Source organism: Xiphophorus couchianus, chromosome 19, assembly GCF_001444195.1.
Source record: "Xiphophorus couchianus chromosome 19, X_couchianus-1.0, whole genome shotgun sequence".
Taxonomy (NCBI): Eukaryota; Metazoa; Chordata; class Actinopteri; order Cyprinodontiformes; family Poeciliidae; genus Xiphophorus; species Xiphophorus couchianus.
The window spans coordinates 22,721,786-22,740,852 of NC_040246.1; the positions used below are offsets into that span (position 1 = coordinate 22,721,786).

The 19,067-nt window shown below is 44.0% G+C and overlaps 1 protein-coding gene across 2 annotated transcripts in view; it reads left to right on the forward strand.

Moving 5' to 3' along the window:
* dync1h1 (dynein, cytoplasmic 1, heavy chain 1) overlaps nucleotides 1-19,067 on the forward strand; it is a 40,926-nt gene that overhangs the window by 10,403 nt on the left and 11,456 nt on the right. Inside the window, exons 16-55 of one of the 2 annotated variants that reach the window (XM_028000546.1) lie at nucleotides 158-277; nucleotides 348-587; nucleotides 665-820; nucleotides 898-1,011; nucleotides 1,587-1,697; nucleotides 1,770-1,979; nucleotides 2,284-2,430; nucleotides 2,527-2,693; nucleotides 2,775-2,948; nucleotides 3,509-3,863; nucleotides 4,499-4,693; nucleotides 4,768-5,050; nucleotides 5,131-5,231; nucleotides 5,318-5,477; nucleotides 5,949-6,189; nucleotides 6,266-6,449; nucleotides 6,525-6,737; nucleotides 7,387-7,625; nucleotides 7,710-7,866; nucleotides 8,804-9,028; nucleotides 9,385-9,615; nucleotides 9,692-9,832; nucleotides 9,909-10,142; nucleotides 11,173-11,379; nucleotides 11,452-11,573; nucleotides 12,353-12,518; nucleotides 12,597-12,760; nucleotides 13,012-13,141; nucleotides 13,218-13,351; nucleotides 13,831-13,945; nucleotides 14,027-14,188; nucleotides 14,293-14,507; nucleotides 14,585-14,789; nucleotides 14,880-15,053; nucleotides 15,149-15,268; nucleotides 15,470-15,590; nucleotides 16,233-16,428; nucleotides 17,781-17,898; nucleotides 17,982-18,197; nucleotides 18,288-18,500. In XM_028000546.1, coding sequence (XP_027856347.1) covers nucleotides 158-277; nucleotides 348-587; nucleotides 665-820; nucleotides 898-1,011; nucleotides 1,587-1,697; nucleotides 1,770-1,979; nucleotides 2,284-2,430; nucleotides 2,527-2,693; nucleotides 2,775-2,948; nucleotides 3,509-3,863; nucleotides 4,499-4,693; nucleotides 4,768-5,050; nucleotides 5,131-5,231; nucleotides 5,318-5,477; nucleotides 5,949-6,189; nucleotides 6,266-6,449; nucleotides 6,525-6,737; nucleotides 7,387-7,625; nucleotides 7,710-7,866; nucleotides 8,804-9,028; nucleotides 9,385-9,615; nucleotides 9,692-9,832; nucleotides 9,909-10,142; nucleotides 11,173-11,379; nucleotides 11,452-11,573; nucleotides 12,353-12,518; nucleotides 12,597-12,760; nucleotides 13,012-13,141; nucleotides 13,218-13,351; nucleotides 13,831-13,945; nucleotides 14,027-14,188; nucleotides 14,293-14,507; nucleotides 14,585-14,789; nucleotides 14,880-15,053; nucleotides 15,149-15,268; nucleotides 15,470-15,590; nucleotides 16,233-16,428; nucleotides 17,781-17,898; nucleotides 17,982-18,197; nucleotides 18,288-18,500 — 7,176 coding nt within the window. Of the gene's footprint in view, nucleotides 1-157; nucleotides 278-347; nucleotides 588-664; nucleotides 821-897; nucleotides 1,012-1,586; nucleotides 1,698-1,769; nucleotides 1,980-2,283; nucleotides 2,431-2,526; nucleotides 2,694-2,774; nucleotides 2,949-3,508; nucleotides 3,864-4,498; nucleotides 4,694-4,767; nucleotides 5,051-5,130; nucleotides 5,232-5,317; nucleotides 5,478-5,948; nucleotides 6,190-6,265; nucleotides 6,450-6,524; nucleotides 6,738-7,386; nucleotides 7,626-7,709; nucleotides 7,867-8,803; nucleotides 9,029-9,384; nucleotides 9,616-9,691; nucleotides 9,833-9,908; nucleotides 10,143-11,172; nucleotides 11,380-11,451; nucleotides 11,574-12,352; nucleotides 12,519-12,596; nucleotides 12,761-13,011; nucleotides 13,142-13,217; nucleotides 13,352-13,830; nucleotides 13,946-14,026; nucleotides 14,189-14,292; nucleotides 14,508-14,584; nucleotides 14,790-14,879; nucleotides 15,054-15,148; nucleotides 15,269-15,469; nucleotides 15,591-16,232; nucleotides 16,429-16,508; nucleotides 16,705-17,780; nucleotides 17,899-17,981; nucleotides 18,198-18,287; nucleotides 18,501-19,067 lie in introns of both variants that reach the window. The other variant, XM_028000547.1, reaches the window with a different exon arrangement.

The following is a 19,067-nucleotide window of genomic DNA, read 5'->3' on the forward strand; positions in this document are numbered from 1 at the left end:
TGGTAACAGAGTGGTGACGTGTAAGCATGGCGTTCATTATTTGGGAAAACAAACTAAAAACTTTCAGATTTAGTTCATTGGATAATTTTTTTTGTACATCTCTTAATATATTAAATTGTCATCATTACTTAACAGAAATGCTTTTTTCCTTTCCCAGTCTCGTCAAGATCTTGAGCAGCATTCTGTGGACACGGCAAGCACCTCGGATGCCGTCAACTTCATCACGTATGTCCAGACCCTGAAACGTAAGATCAAGCAGTTTGAGAAGAACGTGGAGGTAAGCCTTGAGACTCACCGTCCTCTGGCTCTGGTGTCTGCGTGTCCCTTACGAACTTTTATTCCTGCAGCTGTTCCGAAACGGACAGCGACTGCTGGAGAAGCAGCGCTTCCAGTTCCCTCCATCTTGGCTCTACATCGACAACATCGAAGGTGAATGGGGTGCGTTCAGTGACATCATGAAGCGCAAAGACACAGCTATCCAGCAGCAGGTGGCCAACCTTCAGATGAAGATAGTCCAGGAGGACAAAGCCGTGGAGAACCGCACCACGGACCTCCTGAACGACTGGGAGAAGACCAAACCTGTTGCAGTAAGACCAACGTCTCCCACATCAAAACCACCAAATTCTTTCAGATACTTTAGCATCTGACGTTCTTTTTCTTGTAGGGGAATCTGCGTCCTGAAGAAGCCCTTCAGTCTCTGACCATCTATGAAGGCAACTTCGGCCGCCTGAAGGTGGAGAGGGAGAAGTGCGCTCGTGCCAAAGAGGCGCTGGAGCTCACCGATACCGGACTGCTCAGCGGCAGCGAGGAGAGAGTGCAGGTGACGCCTCAAGTGTTTATTGATTAAAAAATAATGGTCAGGAGCTTATTTTAACCATTTCTGCCTCTCATTTTAAGGTGGCACTGGAGGAGCTGCATGACCTGAAGGAGGTGTGGTCTGAGCTGTCGAAGGTGTGGGAGCAGATCGACCAGATGAAGGAGCAGCCGTGGGTTTCTGTGCAGCCTCGCAAGGTAAACGGATAAAAACTCTGTGGTGACTAGAAAATGGTTAAAGCCTGAAGCACCTACAGTGGAGGACTGGGTCAATATTGTACAGGACATTTACATTCTGGAGAAGTTAACTTTTTCTGTTCAAGGTCGAAGGGAATCATTCTTCAGGATCTGGTCTAAATGGACAAACTATGTAAAATCAGTCATTCCTGTGGACTAAATATGTCAATCACATGCAAATACTGTTGTGCAGTGTATTGTACCCTGGCTTAGGATTATGGCAAAATTATGCTCTTGATTGTGTTTTCTTTCACATAACATAAGAAGAATTAGATCTGGCCCTCCTTTACCCCCCACTCACTCTTGTGTTATGGTTGTTTGGTTACTGTAAAAAAAAAAAAAAAACCTGGATTGGCTTATGCTATTCCTTCTTATACTTCCACTGTGTTGGAAGTTGAATTGTACAATGTAATTGTAACTTGCCTTTCCAAATAAAAGATTAAATATAAAAAAATATATATATATATAAAAAAAAAAAACTCTGTGGTGTTTACTGTTGTGTTCTGTAGAGACTAAAGTTGTTGTTGTTGCTGCAGCTTCGCCAGAGTCTGGATGCTCTCCTGAACCAGCTGAAGAACTTCCAGGCCCGACTGAGACAGTACGCGTCTTACGAGTTTGTCCAGAGGCTACTGAAGGGATACCTGAAGGTCAGGAAATGGGCTTTCATGCTGTTATATTTAAAGGAAGCAGAGCTCACTTCCTGTTCTTCCCTTTTCCAGGTCAACATGTTGGTGATCGAGCTGAAGTCAGAGGCGCTGAAGGATCGCCACTGGAAGCAGCTGATGAAGCGGCTGCATGTGAACTGGGTGCTTTCGGAGCTGACACTGGGGCAGATCTGGGACGTGGATCTGCAGAAGAACGAGATGGTGGTGAAGGACGTCCTGCTGGTGGCTCAGGGAGAAATGGCGCTGGAGGAGTTCTTGAAGCAGGTGAGATGTCTGGACCAGACACAGATTTAACAACCAATTAGTACTTCTGATGATCCATCCTTCATCAACTAATCTGTCCTCCTGTTAGTCCATCCATCTGTTTATCCACCCAACTATTCTTCTGTTCATTCGTTGGTCTGTTTATCCTTTCATTCATCTGTCTGTCCATCATCAAGTCCCTCCATCCATCCAACAGTTTAACAGTTTACTTGTCTAACCGTCCATCAGCCCCGCCCTCCATCCTTCCTTCTGTCCTTCTTCCTGGACTCTCTCGGTTCTCTAACTGGGTCTCTGGTCCCATCAGATTCGTGAGGTGTGGAACTCGTATGAACTGGACCTGGTGAACTACCAGAACAAGTGCCGCCTGATCCGAGGCTGGGACGATCTGTTCAACAAAGTCAAGGAGCACATCAACAGCGTGTCGGCCATGAAGCTGTCTCCTTACTACAAGGTAACAACGGCTAACATCTCTTCATCTCAACCTCAGACGCTTCAGATGTTGGATGATATTTTAACTCTTCTTATTTTTTCTCTTCTTCTTCTTCAGGTGTTTGAGGAAGATGCTCTGAGCTGGGAGGACAAGCTGAACCGCATCATGGCTCTGTTTGACGTTTGGATCGACGTCCAGAGGCGCTGGGTTTATCTGGAAGGCATCTTCACCGGCAGCGCTGACATCAAGCATCTGCTGCCTGTAGAAACGCAGAGATTCCAGAGGTGAAGCAGAATCTGATTAAAAATGATGCAAATGGAGCTAAAGGAGGTAAAAACTGAAGCAGAACCGTCTCTGTCCTGCAGCATCAGCACAGAGTTCCTGGCCCTCATGAAGAAGGTGACCAAGTCTCCGCTGGTGATGGACGTCCTGAACATCCAGGGAGTCCAGAGGTCCCTGGAGCGACTGGCCGACCTGCTGGGAAAGATCCAGAAAGCTCTGGGAGAATACCTGGAGAGGGAGAGATCTTCCTTCCCAAGGTAGGGGGCGCTGCGGAGGAAGCAGAGTATGCTGCGGTGCTGATGATAGGAACAAATCAGGAAGTCTAAGTGAACATTTACAGACTTTTTATTTCATATTTTATCAAAGCTAAAAATCAACCGCCATCCTTCATTCCATTTATTCCTTCATTCTAGCACTATTCTTCCTTTCATCCATCCTTCATTTTATTTCATCTTCCATTTCATTCCATCCATTTTTCCTTGCTTATTTTCTGACTTCCTTCCTTACTTCTTAAATTACTTCCTCTCTTTATTTCTTTCCTTCCTTCCATCCATCTTTTCTTCACTCGTTCTTTGGTTTCTTTCTTTGCTCTCCACTCTTCCATCCGTTATTCTGTCTCTTATTTTCCAGATATAAATCCTGATCACTTCAGTGAAATTTAAAAATGAGCTGAATAAATATTTATGCAATGAAATAAATATAATTTTAGCTCTAAAACAGTGTGGGAGCTGAAGTCAGTAATGCCTCGTGTTGTTGGAGCAATAATTACCGTTTAACCGTTCGGTGTCTGACTTTTGTCCTCCATCTTTGCTGACAGGTTCTACTTTGTGGGAGATGAGGACCTGCTGGAGATCATCGGCAACAGCAAGAACGTGGCCAAGCTCCAGAAACACTTCAAGAAGATGTTTGCCGGCGTGTCGAGCATCCTGCTGAACGAAGACAACACCGAGGTTCTGGGGATCTCGTCCCGGGAGGGAGAAGAAATTCTGTACAAGACGCCCGTCTCCATCACGGATCACCCCAAGATCAACGAGTGGCTGACGCTGGTGGAGAAGGAGATGAGGGTGACGCTGGCCAAGCTGCTCGCCGAGTCCGTCACCGAGGTCACGGCCTTCAACAAGGGCACCGCCATCGACCTCACGCAGTACATCAACTGGATCGATCGCTACCAGGTCAGAACTGGGAAGACTGGGAGAGTTCACCGTTTGTAGAGCAGTTTTCATCCAGTCTGGGTTAACTGGGAAGAACTGGGAGTCCAAACAACAAACCTCAACCAAGTAACATTAATTATGACAATTAGATGGGTAGTTAATGAGGAGGCTGGAAGTATTCAGATGGTGATGCTTGCAGAAAGTGATCATATATTAAAGCAAGAAATGTATCAGTTTATTGTATTCATTCATTCATTAGGTAATTTTTGCATACATTCATTAATATATATACACATATTTATGTCTTCATTTATTCATTTCTGCATTCATCTATGCCTTCATAAATGTGTTTATCTATTCATTAATTTATGAATCCATTCATTCATCTGTGCATTTATGCATTCATAGCTGGTTTTGTCTTTAATTTACCATAAAAATGTTTTGGTAAAGAGGAACATCAAAGATGGCTATAAAAATTAAATAATAATCAAATCTAAGCAGTACAAACTTCATTTTAAAGTGATTCTTTGGAGTTAAAATCAAATAAAGTCGCTACTAACAAAGTAAAGTATTGATTTAAAAATAAGACAGAATTCCTGAAGATTTGCTGTGTTGCAGACAGAAACGTTGAGTTAAAATGATGTCTGTGTCTTCAGGCCCAGCTGGTGGTCCTGTCCGCCCAGATCGCCTGGTCTGAGAACATCGAGTCGGCCTTGACATCCATTTCTGGAGGCGGCGACATGTCGCCCATGCAGGGAGTGCAGTCGAACGTCGAGGCCACCCTGAACGTCCTGGCCGACACGGTGCTGATGGAGCAGCCTCCTCTCCGCAGGAGGAAGTTGGAGCATCTGGTAAAAGGAGATTCAGATCAACTTGAAGCTTTGATTTTAGATAAACTGTCTGAAAATTGTTTCACTCTGTTCAGATCACAGAGTTGGTGCACCAGCGCGACGTCACAAGGACGCTGATCAAGAACAAAATAGACAACCCCAAGTCCTTCGAGTGGCTCTGCCAGATGCGCTTCTACTTCGACCCCAAGCAGACAGACGTCCTGCAGCAGCTGTCCATCCAGATGGCCAACGCCAAGTTCAACTACGGCTTTGAGTATCTGGGTGTTCAGGACAAACTGGTCCAGACCCCGCTGACGGACCGCTGCTACCTCACCATGACCCAGGCTCTGGAGGCCCGTCTGGGCGGATCACCTTTCGGTATGGAAGTGGAGCAGCATTTTTTAAATTACCTTTCTCTAAACAGAACAGTTGATCTTGACTCTTTGTTCGCCCTGCAGGACCTGCTGGAACCGGAAAGACGGAGTCTGTGAAAGCTCTGGGTCACCAGCTGGGACGTTTTGTCCTGGTCTTCAACTGTGATGAAACCTTCGATTTCCAGGTGCAGCATGGCTGGTCCAGGACTTTTTTAGTTAAATATTAGAGATCATGTCTGGACATCATGCAGATATTTTCTTTTCTCTTCAGGCCATGGGTCGAATCTTCGTGGGTCTGTGCCAGGTGGGAGCCTGGGGCTGCTTCGACGAGTTCAACCGTCTGGAGGAGAGAATGCTGTCGGCCGTCTCCCAGCAGGTCCAGTACATCCAGGTGGCGCTGAGGGAGCACAGCAACCCCAACAGAGACAGGAGTACGTACGAAAAGAAACTTCCTTTAGTCACTGAACAATCGCATTTTATTGTTCAGCACAAATATTTATACGCCTTGTTATAATTTTGACTTTTCATCATGTTACAACTGCAAACTTCAGTGGATTTTATTGATAGACTAACGCACAGTACATAATTTAGTTCTACAATTTGAGCTGAAAGAAGAAATCACGAGGGCTAATTACTAAATACACTCCCTGCTTTCAGAAATTTACTTATTTAAAAATGAAAAAGTTGAGAACCAGGTAGGATTTCATTTATGTTCATTCAAACTCCTAAAAAAATTCTATATTAAAACCAATAAAAAAGTTGGTCCAAATACTTTTACAAACTCTCCACAGAGATGATGTAAAGTTTATAGATCAATATTTCTATTGGTCGTCTGTGAACAGTCTGTGCTCTGCTCGTCCTAAATGCGATGCGCTGAGTGGGATCTGTTCTCTCTGGCTCAGGTGTGCCCGTTACCACGGAGCTCCTGAACAAGCAGGTGAAGGTGAGCCCCGACATGGCCATCTTCATCACCATGAACCCGGGCTACGCCGGCCGCTCCAACCTGCCCGACAACCTGAAGAAGCTTTTCCGCAGCCTGGCCATGACCAAGCCCGACCGGCAGCTCATCGCTCAGGTCATGCTCTACTCCCAGGGCTTCCGGACCGCCGAGATCCTCGCCAAGAAAATCGTACCCTTCTTCAAGTGTGTGTCAGGTTTACCTCGGCTTAACTCGATTTAGAAAGCATCCCTCTGATTTACGCTCTGTTTTTATCTTCAGGCTTTGTGACGAGCAGCTGTCGTCTCAGAGCCATTATGATTTCGGTCTCCGCGCCCTGAAGAGCGTGCTGATCAGCGCCGGCAACGTCAAGCGCGAGCGGATCCAGAAGATCAAGAGGGAGAAGCAGGAGCGCGGGGAGGACGTCGACGAGAACGAAATAGCCGAGAACCTTCCAGAACAAGAGGTAGAAAAACTGAGGTTGGATCAAACTAGTTAGGTTGCGTCCTTCTTTGTCCTGAGTTTGGGTTTGTCGCTTTAGATCCTGATCCAGAGCGTGTGTGAGACCATGGTGCCCAAGCTGGTGGCGGAGGACATCCCTCTGCTCTTCAGCCTGCTGTCGGACGTCTTCCCTGGAGTCCAGTACCAGCGAGGAGAGATGACGGCGCTGAGGGAGGAGCTAAAGAAGGTCTGCAGTGAGATGTACCTCACCTACGGAGACGGCGACGATGTGGGCAGCATGTGGGTGGAGAAGGTAAGGCTGCCCCCTTCACCAGGATATATACATATGTTAGCAGTTTAACCTTCTCTAGATGAATGTTTTAGTTCTTCCCTTTGGTTTCTACTGCTTCTAAAAGCAGCCAAAGCGCTTAAATAAACAGCTGGTTTTTGGCAATAAGGTAATGAGCCGTTTCAAAAGCCTCCAGAATTAATGTCACAAATCACAGATACTGCCCTGTTACCTAGCAACCTCAGCAGAGTTCCACCCGTTTCCTAGCAACCCAAGCTGAACTCCGGCATGTTTGGGCAGCTGGTTTTACCGCTGTATTCGCTGTTCAATGGCTGCCGGAAGAGACAAGTGTTTTATTGTTGTCTTACCATCCAGAAACCACTTGCTGCATTGTGCAGGAGGTTCTACTAATGCTTTTCAAAGATGTACGCTTGTATAATTGAGCATCTGTTTTCAGACATTTTCATGTGTAACATTGAGTTTGGGGGGCGTGGCCAGCAGCACCTTATTTTAATTTAAAGTGACAGAGGCCCTAAAACATCTGAAAATAGGCAGGACTGAGCAGACTGAAATCTCTTAATCTAAGAATGATTTTGTGCCAAAAACGTACTGAGCATGTCTTGTATAGGCCACAGATCTGTCCTAACCTGGAGCACCTTTAACTGTTCTCCAGGTGCTCCAGCTGTACCAGATCACCCAGATCAACCACGGCCTGATGATGGTGGGTCCTTCTGGAAGTGGGAAGACCATGGCGTGGCGGGTCCTCCTCAAAGCCCTGGAGCGGCTGGAGGGGGTGGAGGGCGTGGCCCACATCATCGACCCCAAGGCCATCAGCAAGGACCACCTGTACGGAACTCTGGACCCAAACACCCGCGAATGGACCGACGGCTTGTTCACACACATCCTCAGGAAGTGAGCGACGACGCCATCAGATTCCAAACCACAAACTACCGTCTGCAGAAAACCACAGATGAGATAATTTTCCTTTAATTTCAGGATCATCGACAACGTCCGCGGCGAGCTGCAGAAGCGCCAGTGGATCATTTTCGATGGTGACGTCGACCCAGAGTGGGTGGAGAACCTGAACTCTGTGCTGGACGACAACAAGCTGCTCACTCTGCCAAACGGAGAGCGTCTGAGCTTACCACCAAACGTAAGAGCATTAATGGTTACCTGTTCTACTCAAACACATTTACCTCTTTTACAAAACGAAAGGTGGGTCTGTAGAAAGGCTTGGGAACTTATGCCTGGTTCAAATGGCAAAATTGTAAACTTATTTTTAAAACTTGATGGACGACACAGTGATATTTCTTAGGTATATCAGGCAGATTTCACCTGCCAACATTCAGATATCATATGGGAAATTTGACAAATCCTCTCGACCAAATGAGTTCAGAGTAAACAAACATGGCGGACGATGAAGAAGCAAAAACATTCAACCAGCTGCATTCTTGTTTTTCACTTGGATAACTTTCTGTGCAATAAGCTCTGCTACCTGAGAGCTGCTGCAGATTTTTTCAGGTAAAAGTATTCAATCACCAATTTACTGACAGAATATTTAAACTTGCAGCTGTTTGCAATGAGCACATTCATTTAAATGGATTTTTAAGTAATTTCTCATAGTTAAATACAAAATTCCACTTTTAAAGCATTTTAAGGGCTTAATTGATAGAAAACATGTCTAATGAGCAGATTCCTGCTTCTGGTCCTCTTCCTCCAGCTTTTCTATGACCATCTCTTTCAAATCTCACCAAAGATTTTTAAATCACTTTAAGTTAGACGATCATCGTTGCTTCTCTGGGAACTTTTACTCTTCAGAACTCTTTTGGCTTGTTTTATAGAATTATGATCAAATTAGAGCCGTCTTTTCTTGATCTTGTTGTTAATAATCGTAAGTCTGATGGTAATGATTTAAAGGTTATACTCAGTACAGTAGGAATAATTATTGATTTTCTGTTTTAAGCTAAAGCAGCTAAATGCTGTGATCCAGTGAAACGCAGTGGCCTGATGCTGGCCCACTCCTCCTCTTTATCCCGTCGCAGCGTGAAGCCTCAGGTCCGTTTTCACCTCGTTCTGCCATCTCTGTCCAGGTGCGTGTGATGTTCGAGGTGCAGGACCTGAAGTACGCCACCCTGGCCACTGTGTCTCGCTGCGGCATGGTCTGGTTCAGCGAAGACGTGCTCAGCACTGACATGATCTTCAACAACTTCCTGGCTCGCATTCGCAGCATCCCGCTGGACGAGGGCGAGGACGAAGCTCAGCGCAAGAGGAAGGGCACTGAGGATGAGGAGGAGGCTTCTTCCCCCATGCTGCAGGTGATTAAGCGTGGATAAAAGTTTAGATGGCGTGTTTAAATCCAGTTTATTTGTGTGACACATTTCAGCAGCAAGATGCTTTACATAATAAAACAAAAAATTACCAAATTATAAAGAAAACGGCATACAGTCAACAACTGAGTGACATCACCAAAATAATACACATCAAATATGTTGGTCAATGTTTCATTTATTATGGTTCAAAAGCGGCTCTAACCAGCTGGGTTTTTGGTCCTGATTTAAAAGAACTCAGTGTTTGGGCTCAGTTTTCTGGAAGTCTGTTCCAGATTTGTGGTGCGTAGAAGCTGAAAGCTGCTTCTGAGGTTCTGCCTGCTGAGGTTGTGTTTATGCTGCAGATCCAGAGGGACACCGCAGCGATCCTGCAGCCGTACTTCACCTCTACCGGCCTGGTGATCAAAGCCTTGGAGCACGCCTCCAAAATGGAGCACATCATGGACTTCACGCGCCTGCGCTGCCTGGGCGCGTTGTTCTCCATGCTGCACCAAGCCTGCCGGAACGTGGCCCAGTACAACAACAACCACCCTGACTTCCCCATGCCCATCGACCAGCTGGAGAGATACATGCAGGTAGCGACGCCTTCTCCTCTCGCCTGCTTCGTTCGCTCAGGGAAACTTTCAAACGTTTCTTCTCCTCGCCTTGCAGAGGTATTTGATCTATGCCGTTCTCTGGTCCTTCTCTGGTGATGGCCGTCTGAAAATGAGGGCGGAGCTTGGAGAATACATCCGACGCATCACCACTGTGCCCCTCCCATCTGCTCCCAACGTTCCCATCATTGACTATGAGGTCCAGCTGGTTTTATTTGGCGCTGATGGAAGAGACCAACCCGACCCGTTTTCATCTGGGCTGTTTCCTCCTTCAGGTTTGCATCTCCGGCGAGTGGCAGTCCTGGCAGGGCAAAGTGCCCCAGATCGAGGTGGAAACCCACAAAGTGGCGTCTCCAGACGTCGTGGTTCCGACGCTGGACACGGTCCGCCATGAAGCCTTGCTTTACACGTGGCTGGCAGAACACAAGCCGCTGGTTCTGTGTGGACCTCCAGGTTCTGGAAAGACCATGACGTTGTTCAGCGCCCTCAGGGCTCTGCCTGACATGGAGGTGAGACAACAAACCCGTTTCAAACATTTAACCAGCTCCTTAACAACATCACAACAGTAGTTTCTATGTGTGGGAAAAATTGAAGTAAATATGGAAAAATAAAGATTTTGTTTAGGAATAAAAACATCCACATTTTGAGAAAAATGGAGGAAACTACCTCGGTATATATGCATGTGGTTTATGGTTCTCCGGTGTGATCAAGTGTCTCCATTAGGGCAGTCAGGGGGACTCTCCACCTCTGTGCAGCGTCCCGGTCACAGTTTTAGTGTTGAAATGAATAAATTAATTAAAGATAGAGAGATATTGATATAATTTAATAGTCATAGCAGCAAAACAAGATCAAAGTTTTCTTGATTTAATCAGATAGTGAAACTTATTGTGATAAAATGAACAGAGATAACTTGACTCTAAATTAGCTCGAGGTCTCATCTCGGTGTTTAAATGAGTCAAAAGTCACAGGAATGCTGACACAAGGTTGAGTTCTCACTAATCTCGAGATAAAGTAGCGGTTTTCTGGATAATGATAATCTGATAATCTGGTTTCCAGTTTGACATCTTGCCTTCATATTCAGAAAAAAATGTAGCTCTGATGACTGAACAACATTAAAGTTGTGATGTCAAGATAAAACTTTTAAGTCAGGAAAACTGGCTTGACCGGCTATTTTTAGGAATGAGAAAATGTTTTTGGTAAAACAAGCTTACAAGCTTTATACCTCATCTCAAAATAACTAAATTCTGCAATAAAGCAGCTTGACATCGTATCTGTTGAGATGTCGAAATAATGAGATTAGCATATAAAACAAGATTGATGATAATATATAAGGAGCAGGTGGAGATGTGTTTTAAATACAAAAGGACACTGAAACAGTTTTTATAAATTAATGAGTTTAATATCTCTTTATCGCTAGCTAATGAAGCAAAACTAACCAGTTCATCATTTTTTAGCACATTAAATTCTCCAACCTGCGAGTCAGGGACGGTTTCCTCGTTTGAACGAGACGACTGACGAATGTCTTGTTCTCTTTGGCAGGTTGTTGGTCTGAACTTCTCCAGCGCCACGACCCCGGAGCTGCTGCTGAAGACCTTCGACCATTACTGCGAGTACCGGCGGACGCCCAACGGTGTGGTGCTGGCCCCGGTCCAGCTGGGCAAGTGGCTGGTTCTGTTCTGCGACGAGATCAACCTGCCGGACATGGACAAGTACGGCACGCAGAGAGTCATCTCCTTCCTCAGACAGGTGCGCTCCGTTTGCAGGTGGATGTAGACAGCCTGCAGCGGGCCGGGCGTTTAACTTCCTGTGTTTTGGTAGATGGTGGAACATGGAGGCTTCTATCGCACTTCAGACCAGACCTGGGTGAAACTGGAGCGGATTCAGTTCGTCGGAGCCTGTAATCCTCCCACTGATCCCGGCCGAAAGCCGCTCACACACAGGTACAGCATACAGATTATATAATCTGATACTTTTTATCACAAGAATAAAGTCATAATACTAGAGAAAAGTTTCAAATTACAGAAAAAAATATGTTTTAATGAGGGAAAAACTTTCTATGTCTGATGTTACCTCTTTCTTCAGTCGTTTCCTCCGTCGTTTCACAGTCCTGCTGCTGCTGATAATCTGATGCTGATGTGTGAAAAGATCAAGTATTTTATTTGTAAAATGATACAGAAGTAAAATTTAACAAGATTCTTAACATTCCTCAATTAATGTATGTTTTTTATGTAGGAGTTCTCATAAAATTACAACTTCATTTTCTAATATTACAATTTTATTACAGAAATATTGACTTTTTCTTTTTTTTATTATGATTTTATTATAGTATTATTACAACTTATTTCTGGCAATATCATAATTTTCGTGAAATATATAAAAAAATATTACCACATTTTTGTAATATTAATCTAATATTATAGAATTATGACTTTATTCTGTTAACATGACATTTTTCATGTATTATGACTTTAATATTATGTTATTATTACAAATTTATTCTGTTAATATTTCGACTTTGCTGTCTGACCTTTTTTTTTTCTTGCACTGCAACTTTATTTTCATATTATAATAACTTTGTTATAGAACATTATTATTATTATGCCTTTGTTCTCATAATTAACATTTGTTTCTCCTTAACCTTGCTCTAGTCGTTCATCCTAAAAGAGAAGTATATTAATTTTGGAGACGGAATAAGAGATGCGTGGCGTTTTGTGTCCAGGTTCCTGCGCCACGTTCCGGTGGTGTACGTGGATTACCCCGGCCCCGCCTCCCTCACCCAGATCTACGGGACCTTCAACCGCGCCATGCTGCGCCTCATCCCGTCTCTGCGGACCTATGCCGAGCCGCTGACCGCTGCCATGGTGGAGTTCTACACCATGTCTCAGGTAGAGGAGTGGACCCGGCGTCAGCAGAACCGTTCCCATCGTAATGCCGCTTTTTAAACGTGATTCTCCGTCCTTTAGGAGCGCTTCACCCAGGACATTCAGCCACACTACATCTACTCCCCCAGAGAGATGACCCGCTGGGTGCGGGGCATCTTTGAGGCGCTGCGCCCTCTGGAGACCCTGCCAGTGGAGGGGCTCATCCGGATCTGGGCTCACGAGGGGCTGCGTCTTTTCCAGGACAGGTGAGAGAAACGCAGAGGCTTGACTGTTGGCCCCGCCCAACAGGTCATGTCTGCAGGTTTATAGTTAGTAATAGTCGTCCCACTGTTTCCAACTCAGCAACTTTCTTGTTATTTTTAGCAATATTTCATACAAAAAAATTGGTATTGTCCAAAATCGGAATCGGCAGGTCAGACGTTTTAAAGCTCAGAAATCGGCCTGAAAACCAATCGTTGCACTCCAGGCTGTAATGAAACTGTGTTTTTGTCTGCAGGCTTGTAGGTGACGATGAGAGAAGATGGACGGATGAAAACATCGACATGGTGGCTCTCAAACATTTCCCCAACATTGATAAGGAGAAAGCTCTGAACAGGCCTATTCTCTACAGCAACTGGCTCTCCAAGGTGAATCGCCGTCCTCCATTTTGATCCTTTTGACCAGTTTTTGTTTTGCAGTTTTTAATTTTCTGTTTGTTTGCAGGACTACATCCCCGTTGAGCAGGAGGAACTCAGAGACTACGTGAAAGCCCGTCTGAAGGTTTTCTACGAGGAGGAGCTGGACGTCCCTCTGGTTCTGTTCAACGAGGTTCTGGACCACGTCCTTAGAATTGACCGGTGAGCGTTCTGGCTTTTATTTTGAAAAGTTCTTTGTACCGTCCCATCCAGCTCACATTTTATCACATTGTTGCTGGGTTTTTCTTTAATAAAAACAATTTAACGTTGTGCCACATCCTTGATTTAATTTAGGTCTGGACTTTGACTATTCTCTAATCAAACTCCAACGACCAGAAACAAAACGGCTGCATTTATATTGAGCTTCAATTAATCACCAGGACTTAATTTAGTTGATTTACGAAGCTAGTTGGAGACACCAGGCTGTATATTTTAACACTACAGCCCAGTGTCTGTAGTTTGTACTGCGAGCATCATCTTATCATAATACAGATGATGTGTTATCATGTCCTTCACTTTGTTTTTCTCCGTCACAAAAATCCTGAGAGAATCCACTCTTTGTGACAAAATATGAATATCGTTGGTGGACAGTTTAAACCCAAACCCTTTGGATATTATAATTTCCATGTTTTTCTGTGCAGAATCTTCCGGCAGCCTCAGGGTCATTTGCTGTTGATCGGAGTCAGCGGTGCCGGAAAGACGACGCTTTCCCGCTTTGTGGCTTGGATGAACGGACTGAGCGTCTACCAGATTAAGGTTGGTGCCGTCAGTCCAGGATCGATTATTATTTTAATGCGTTTGAAATTTCTCTGTTAATTTTCTGTTTGGTGCCATCAGGTGCACAGGAAGTACACTGGGGAGGACTTTGATGAAGACCTTCGCACAGTGCTGCGTCGCTCAGGGTGCAAGAATGAGAAGATCGCCTTCATCATGGATGAGTCCAACGTCCTGGACTCTGGATTCCTGGAGAGAATGAACACGCTGCTAGCCAACGGAGAGGTGACCTCATGCTTTATGCTGATGATTTTACTCCTTATCCTGTGAAATACTAAAGAATGTTAGCTTTCCTCCTGTTTTTATCATATTTATGGCTGTTTTTGTAGGTTCCTGGTTTGTTTGAGGGAGATGAATATGCCACACTGATGACTCAGTGCAAGGAAGGAGCCCAGAAGGAGGGGCTGATGCTGGACACTCATGAGGAGCTATACAAGTGGTTCACCAGCCAGGTTATCAGAAACCTGCACGTGGTTTTTACCATGAACCCGTCGTCAGAGGGCCTGAAGGACCGGGCTGCCACGTCTCCTGCACTCTTCAACAGGTCCAATCATCATAAATACCAGCTGGAGCGAAAACGAAAAGATTGAAACGGTTTTAATACTAAAACTCTGCTTTCAGGTGCGTGTTGAACTGGTTTGGAGACTGGTCAACAGAGGCTCTTTACCAGGTGGGTAAGGAGTTCACCAGCAAGATGGACCTGGAGAAGCCCAACTACAAGGTTCCAGACTACATGCCCATCGTCTACGACAAACTGCCGCAGCCGCCGTCCCACCGCGAGGCCATCGTCAACGGCTGCGTGTTCGTTCATCAAACTCTTCATCAGGTGAGAATCAAACTAACCAGGAGTTAATGACGTAAACAGGAAGTCTCTGTTTTGGTTGCTGAAGCTAACGCTCGTCACCAAATCCTCCAGGCTAACAATCGCCTGGCAAAGCGCGGCGGTCACACCATGGCCATCACTCCTCGCCACTACCTGGACTTCATCAACCAGTACGCTAACCTGTTCAACGAGAAGCGCAGCGAGTTGGAGGAGCAGCAGATGCATCTCAACGTCGGCCTTCGCAAGATCAAGGAGACGGTGGATCAGGTAGAATCGGCTTTCCTGCCGTAAAACATGAAAAAAGGTCAGAAATGTTCCTGCTGTTGGTTCATCGCATCGATGGCGTTTGTTTCCTCATCAAGGTGGAGGAGCTTCGCCGTGATCTGAGAATCAAGAGCCAGGAGCTGGAGGCAAAGAACGCAGCTGCTAACGACAAGCTGAAGAAGATGGTCAAAGACCAGCAGGAGGCCGAGAAGAAAAAGGTAAACCGGAGGAAGAAGATACCAAAATATCCCTTAAATCAAGTCCTGACAATGCAGCTGCTGTAGCGTATGAATTTATGTATAAAGATTTGGGATAGAATATTTAATTTCCCAGTTTAACATTGCCCAACATTTCACATGCAGGCTTTGCTGTTCTGTTGGTGCTGAGCGTGTTTTCATGCTGTTCCTCTTTGGTTGCAGGTGATGAGCCAGGAGATCCAGGAAGCAGTTTACAAGCAACAGGAAGTGATCAAAGACAAGCAGCTGAGCGTCAAGCAGGACCTGGACCAGGTGGAGCCCGCCGTCATCGAGGCCCAGAACGGTAGGGTTGGCTTTAAATGGCTCCTCTGCTGCTCTGAAGAGCAGTTTGTTTATTAATTAGACTCCATCAAATTCATACATTTTCCACATGAAATAAACAAAACCTGTCCTTTAAATAAATGTTTTAAAATTCTTAATCATTTATTTATTTTAGATATTTATTTAATTTTTTATAATTTTAATATTTACTTTATTCAATATTTGTTTAATAATTTTTTATTTATATATTTAAGTATTTCATTTGTTTCAATTTGTATTTAATTATTTATTCATAATTTTTTTTCTGGTTAATAGTTTTTTTTTTTAAGTATTTTTTACTTTGTCACAATTAAATTTGAACAGTTGCGTATTTACAGGACTTTTATATTTTTTGACTGTTTTTATTTAATGTTCTTATATCCAAATGTGAGGTTAGCATTAACAAAAGCTGTAAAATATCAAATAATATATTTTGTATTAATTGTTTTTATGCTGTGTGGACATTTATTTATCTGATGGATTATTTATCAGTATTTTTTAAGTGGAGTGTCTTTTGTTACCCGCCTGTCTGTGTAAACATGGCTAACAGCTAACAGCTAGCTTTCTGTCCACATCCGTCCTCCATCTTGGCCCGTTTGCGTCTCGTTGCCCTCCTGTTCGGTAGCTGTAAAGTCTATAAAGAAGCAGCACCTGGTGGAGGTGCGGTCCATGGCCAACCCCCCCGCCGCCGTGAAGCTGGCTCTGGAGTCCATCTGCCTGCTGCTGGGGGAGAGCACCACGGACTGGAAGCAGATCCGCTCCATCATCATGAGGGAGAACTTCATCCCCACCATCGTTAACTTTGAAGCTGAAGAAATCAGGTGAAATAAGACAAACGGGTTTTTGCTTGTCCACTAAAAGCTCTCTCTCTGTCTGGGTTTGTCTCCTCGTCCTTAATTAGCCGTGAGCTCCATTAAGCGGCAGCACCTGGTAGAAGTTCGGGCCATGACCAACCCCCCCGCTGCCGTTAAACTGGCCCTGGAGTCTATCTGCCTCATGCTGGGCGAGGAGACCGGAGACTGGAAAAAAATCAGACAAGTTATAATCAGGGATAATTTCATCAGCAGCATAGTCAACTTCTCCTCTGAGGAAATGAGGTCAGGAAGGAGGTTTTGTCTTAACCAGACGATGAGAACTAATCACTGCCATCAGAAACCAGCAGGCTTCCTACGCACTTCTTTAACACATTTTACAGTTTTCCAGCTATGAAAAAGATGATGGGAGTATAAGGTAAACATTTATCTCCAAACGTTTTTCCTTCTAAATAAGCATCTGAAATTTCCAGAACAATTCGGTCCAAATAGACTCGGGTTTACTTCCATCCTGGATATTCTGGTTACTCAACAGTAAATTAAAAGATCATTGAAAAGTTTTGAAACCTTTTGCTTACAATAATAAAGTCTTATTATGAGAATAAAGTTCTGTGACAGTAAAGTCATAATGTGAGAATAAAGTCAAACCACATGGCTTTATTTTTTAGTTTAACTTTGTCATATGATTTTTCTCATAATATTTTAATTTAGTGTCAAATGGCTTGATTCTCATAATTGACTTTTTTTCTTGTGTTATTACGACTATTCTGGTAATATTGTCATATTATTATATTTGTAATATTATGACTGTATTCTGGTATTATTTCAACTTATTTCTTGAATATTCTCGTAATATTTTATCTATAATGTCGTACGACATTATTTTCATATGACTTTTCATAATGTTTATTTTCTTAGCCTGTTTTTTGTTTCTAAAATAACGGGCTAAGAAAACAGCCTGGAGTTCCAGAACAGAAGATTTGCACTTCCAGTTTGCAAATTTACGTTTACTGTAGAAACATGATAGAAATTTTAAACTGTTTTTTTATATATATATATGTTATTATTTGAAGCCACCAACATATGTTTCATATTAAGTTTTATTTTAAGTCAGAAAGTAAAGAGTGAGCAGGAACCCTGATGTTTTAATTTCTTTCCTGAACTGATTTTCATTTAATCTGAGGTGGAGGTAGATTAATCAGTGGAGGTTTTATTTTGATAACTTTTTCCCTACAAATCAAAACAATCCTCTGCAACGTCTCTTTAAATTTCCTTCCCAATTCTCTGTGATTTATTATCATTTCTACCACATTTCTCCACATAAAGCCGACGCTCTGACCTTTTGCTCGCTTTTTACTCAGTGACTCCATCCGTGAGAAGATGAAGAAGAACTACCTGTCCAACCCGAGCTACAACTACGACCAGGTTAACAGAGCGTCTCTGGCCTGTGGGCCCATGGTGAAATGGGCCATTGCTCAGGTCGGGAATCCTGAACGCTCTGAACATGGATCTGGTGAGCAGATAAAAGTCCAGCTAAAGAACAACATGCTTCACTCCTGCAGCTTAACTACGCGGACATGCTGAAACGAGTGGAGCCTCTGCGTAACGAGCTGCAGAAGCTGGAAGACGACGCAAAGGACAACAAGACGAAGGCGGAGGAGGTGGAGCAGATGATCAGGGACCTGGAGGCGAGCATCGCCCGCTACAAGGAGGAGTACGCCGTGCTCATCTCAGAGGCCCAGGCCATCAAAGCCGACCTGGCCGCCGTCGAAGCAAAGGTCTGCGTTTCCTGTCGGCTTCGTTCAGAAGCTCTAAGCTGATCCAAAGCTCTTTGTAGAGGTTCTCCTGATGTTTCTCTGCTCCTGCAGGTGAACCGCAGCACAGCGTTGCTGAAGAGTCTTTCTGCTGAAAGGGAGCGCTGGGAGAAAACCAGTGAGACGTTCAAGAACCAGATGTCCACCATCGCCGGAGACTGCCTGCTGTCTGCGGCCTTCATCACGTACGCCGGCTACTTTGAGCAGCAGATGAGGCAGAACTTGTTCACCACCTGGTCTCATCACCTGCAGCAGGCCAACATCCAGGTACCTCATTCAGTCAAAACATCTGGAAACTGGAAATAAAGGTACATTTATGAAATGATAATGGTAAGAAGGCTTAATAATACGAAAGTTGTAATAAAAGAAGAAAGTGGAACAAGTGCACCAGAGTGCAGATGCCAGTCAAAATAAGAAAATAGTTGTAATAAACAAGAAAGAAGTCTTAATAAAAAGTCCCAATAACACTCGAAGAAAGTTTTATGAGGGTAAGGTCACTTTAAGAGGACGAAGTATTGTGTTTATAAACGTAATACTTTATAAAGTAAATTCATTTCTTAATTTTAAGAAAGTAAAATGTTTAATGTTGAATCATGTGAAGTTATGCTGTAGTATTGGATTTAAAAATAAAGAAATAAGAATCAAATATTATCAGCAGCAGGATTTTAAAACAATTTAATCTGTTAAGAAGAGAGAAGCACAGACTGACGAGCTGCTCCGTTTTTATAACTCCAAGGTTTTTTTCCTGGTAATATTACATCTTTTTTCTACTAATATGACTTTATTAATGTAATAAAAACTACTTTTTAGTTTTTCTCAAATACTGTCATATCA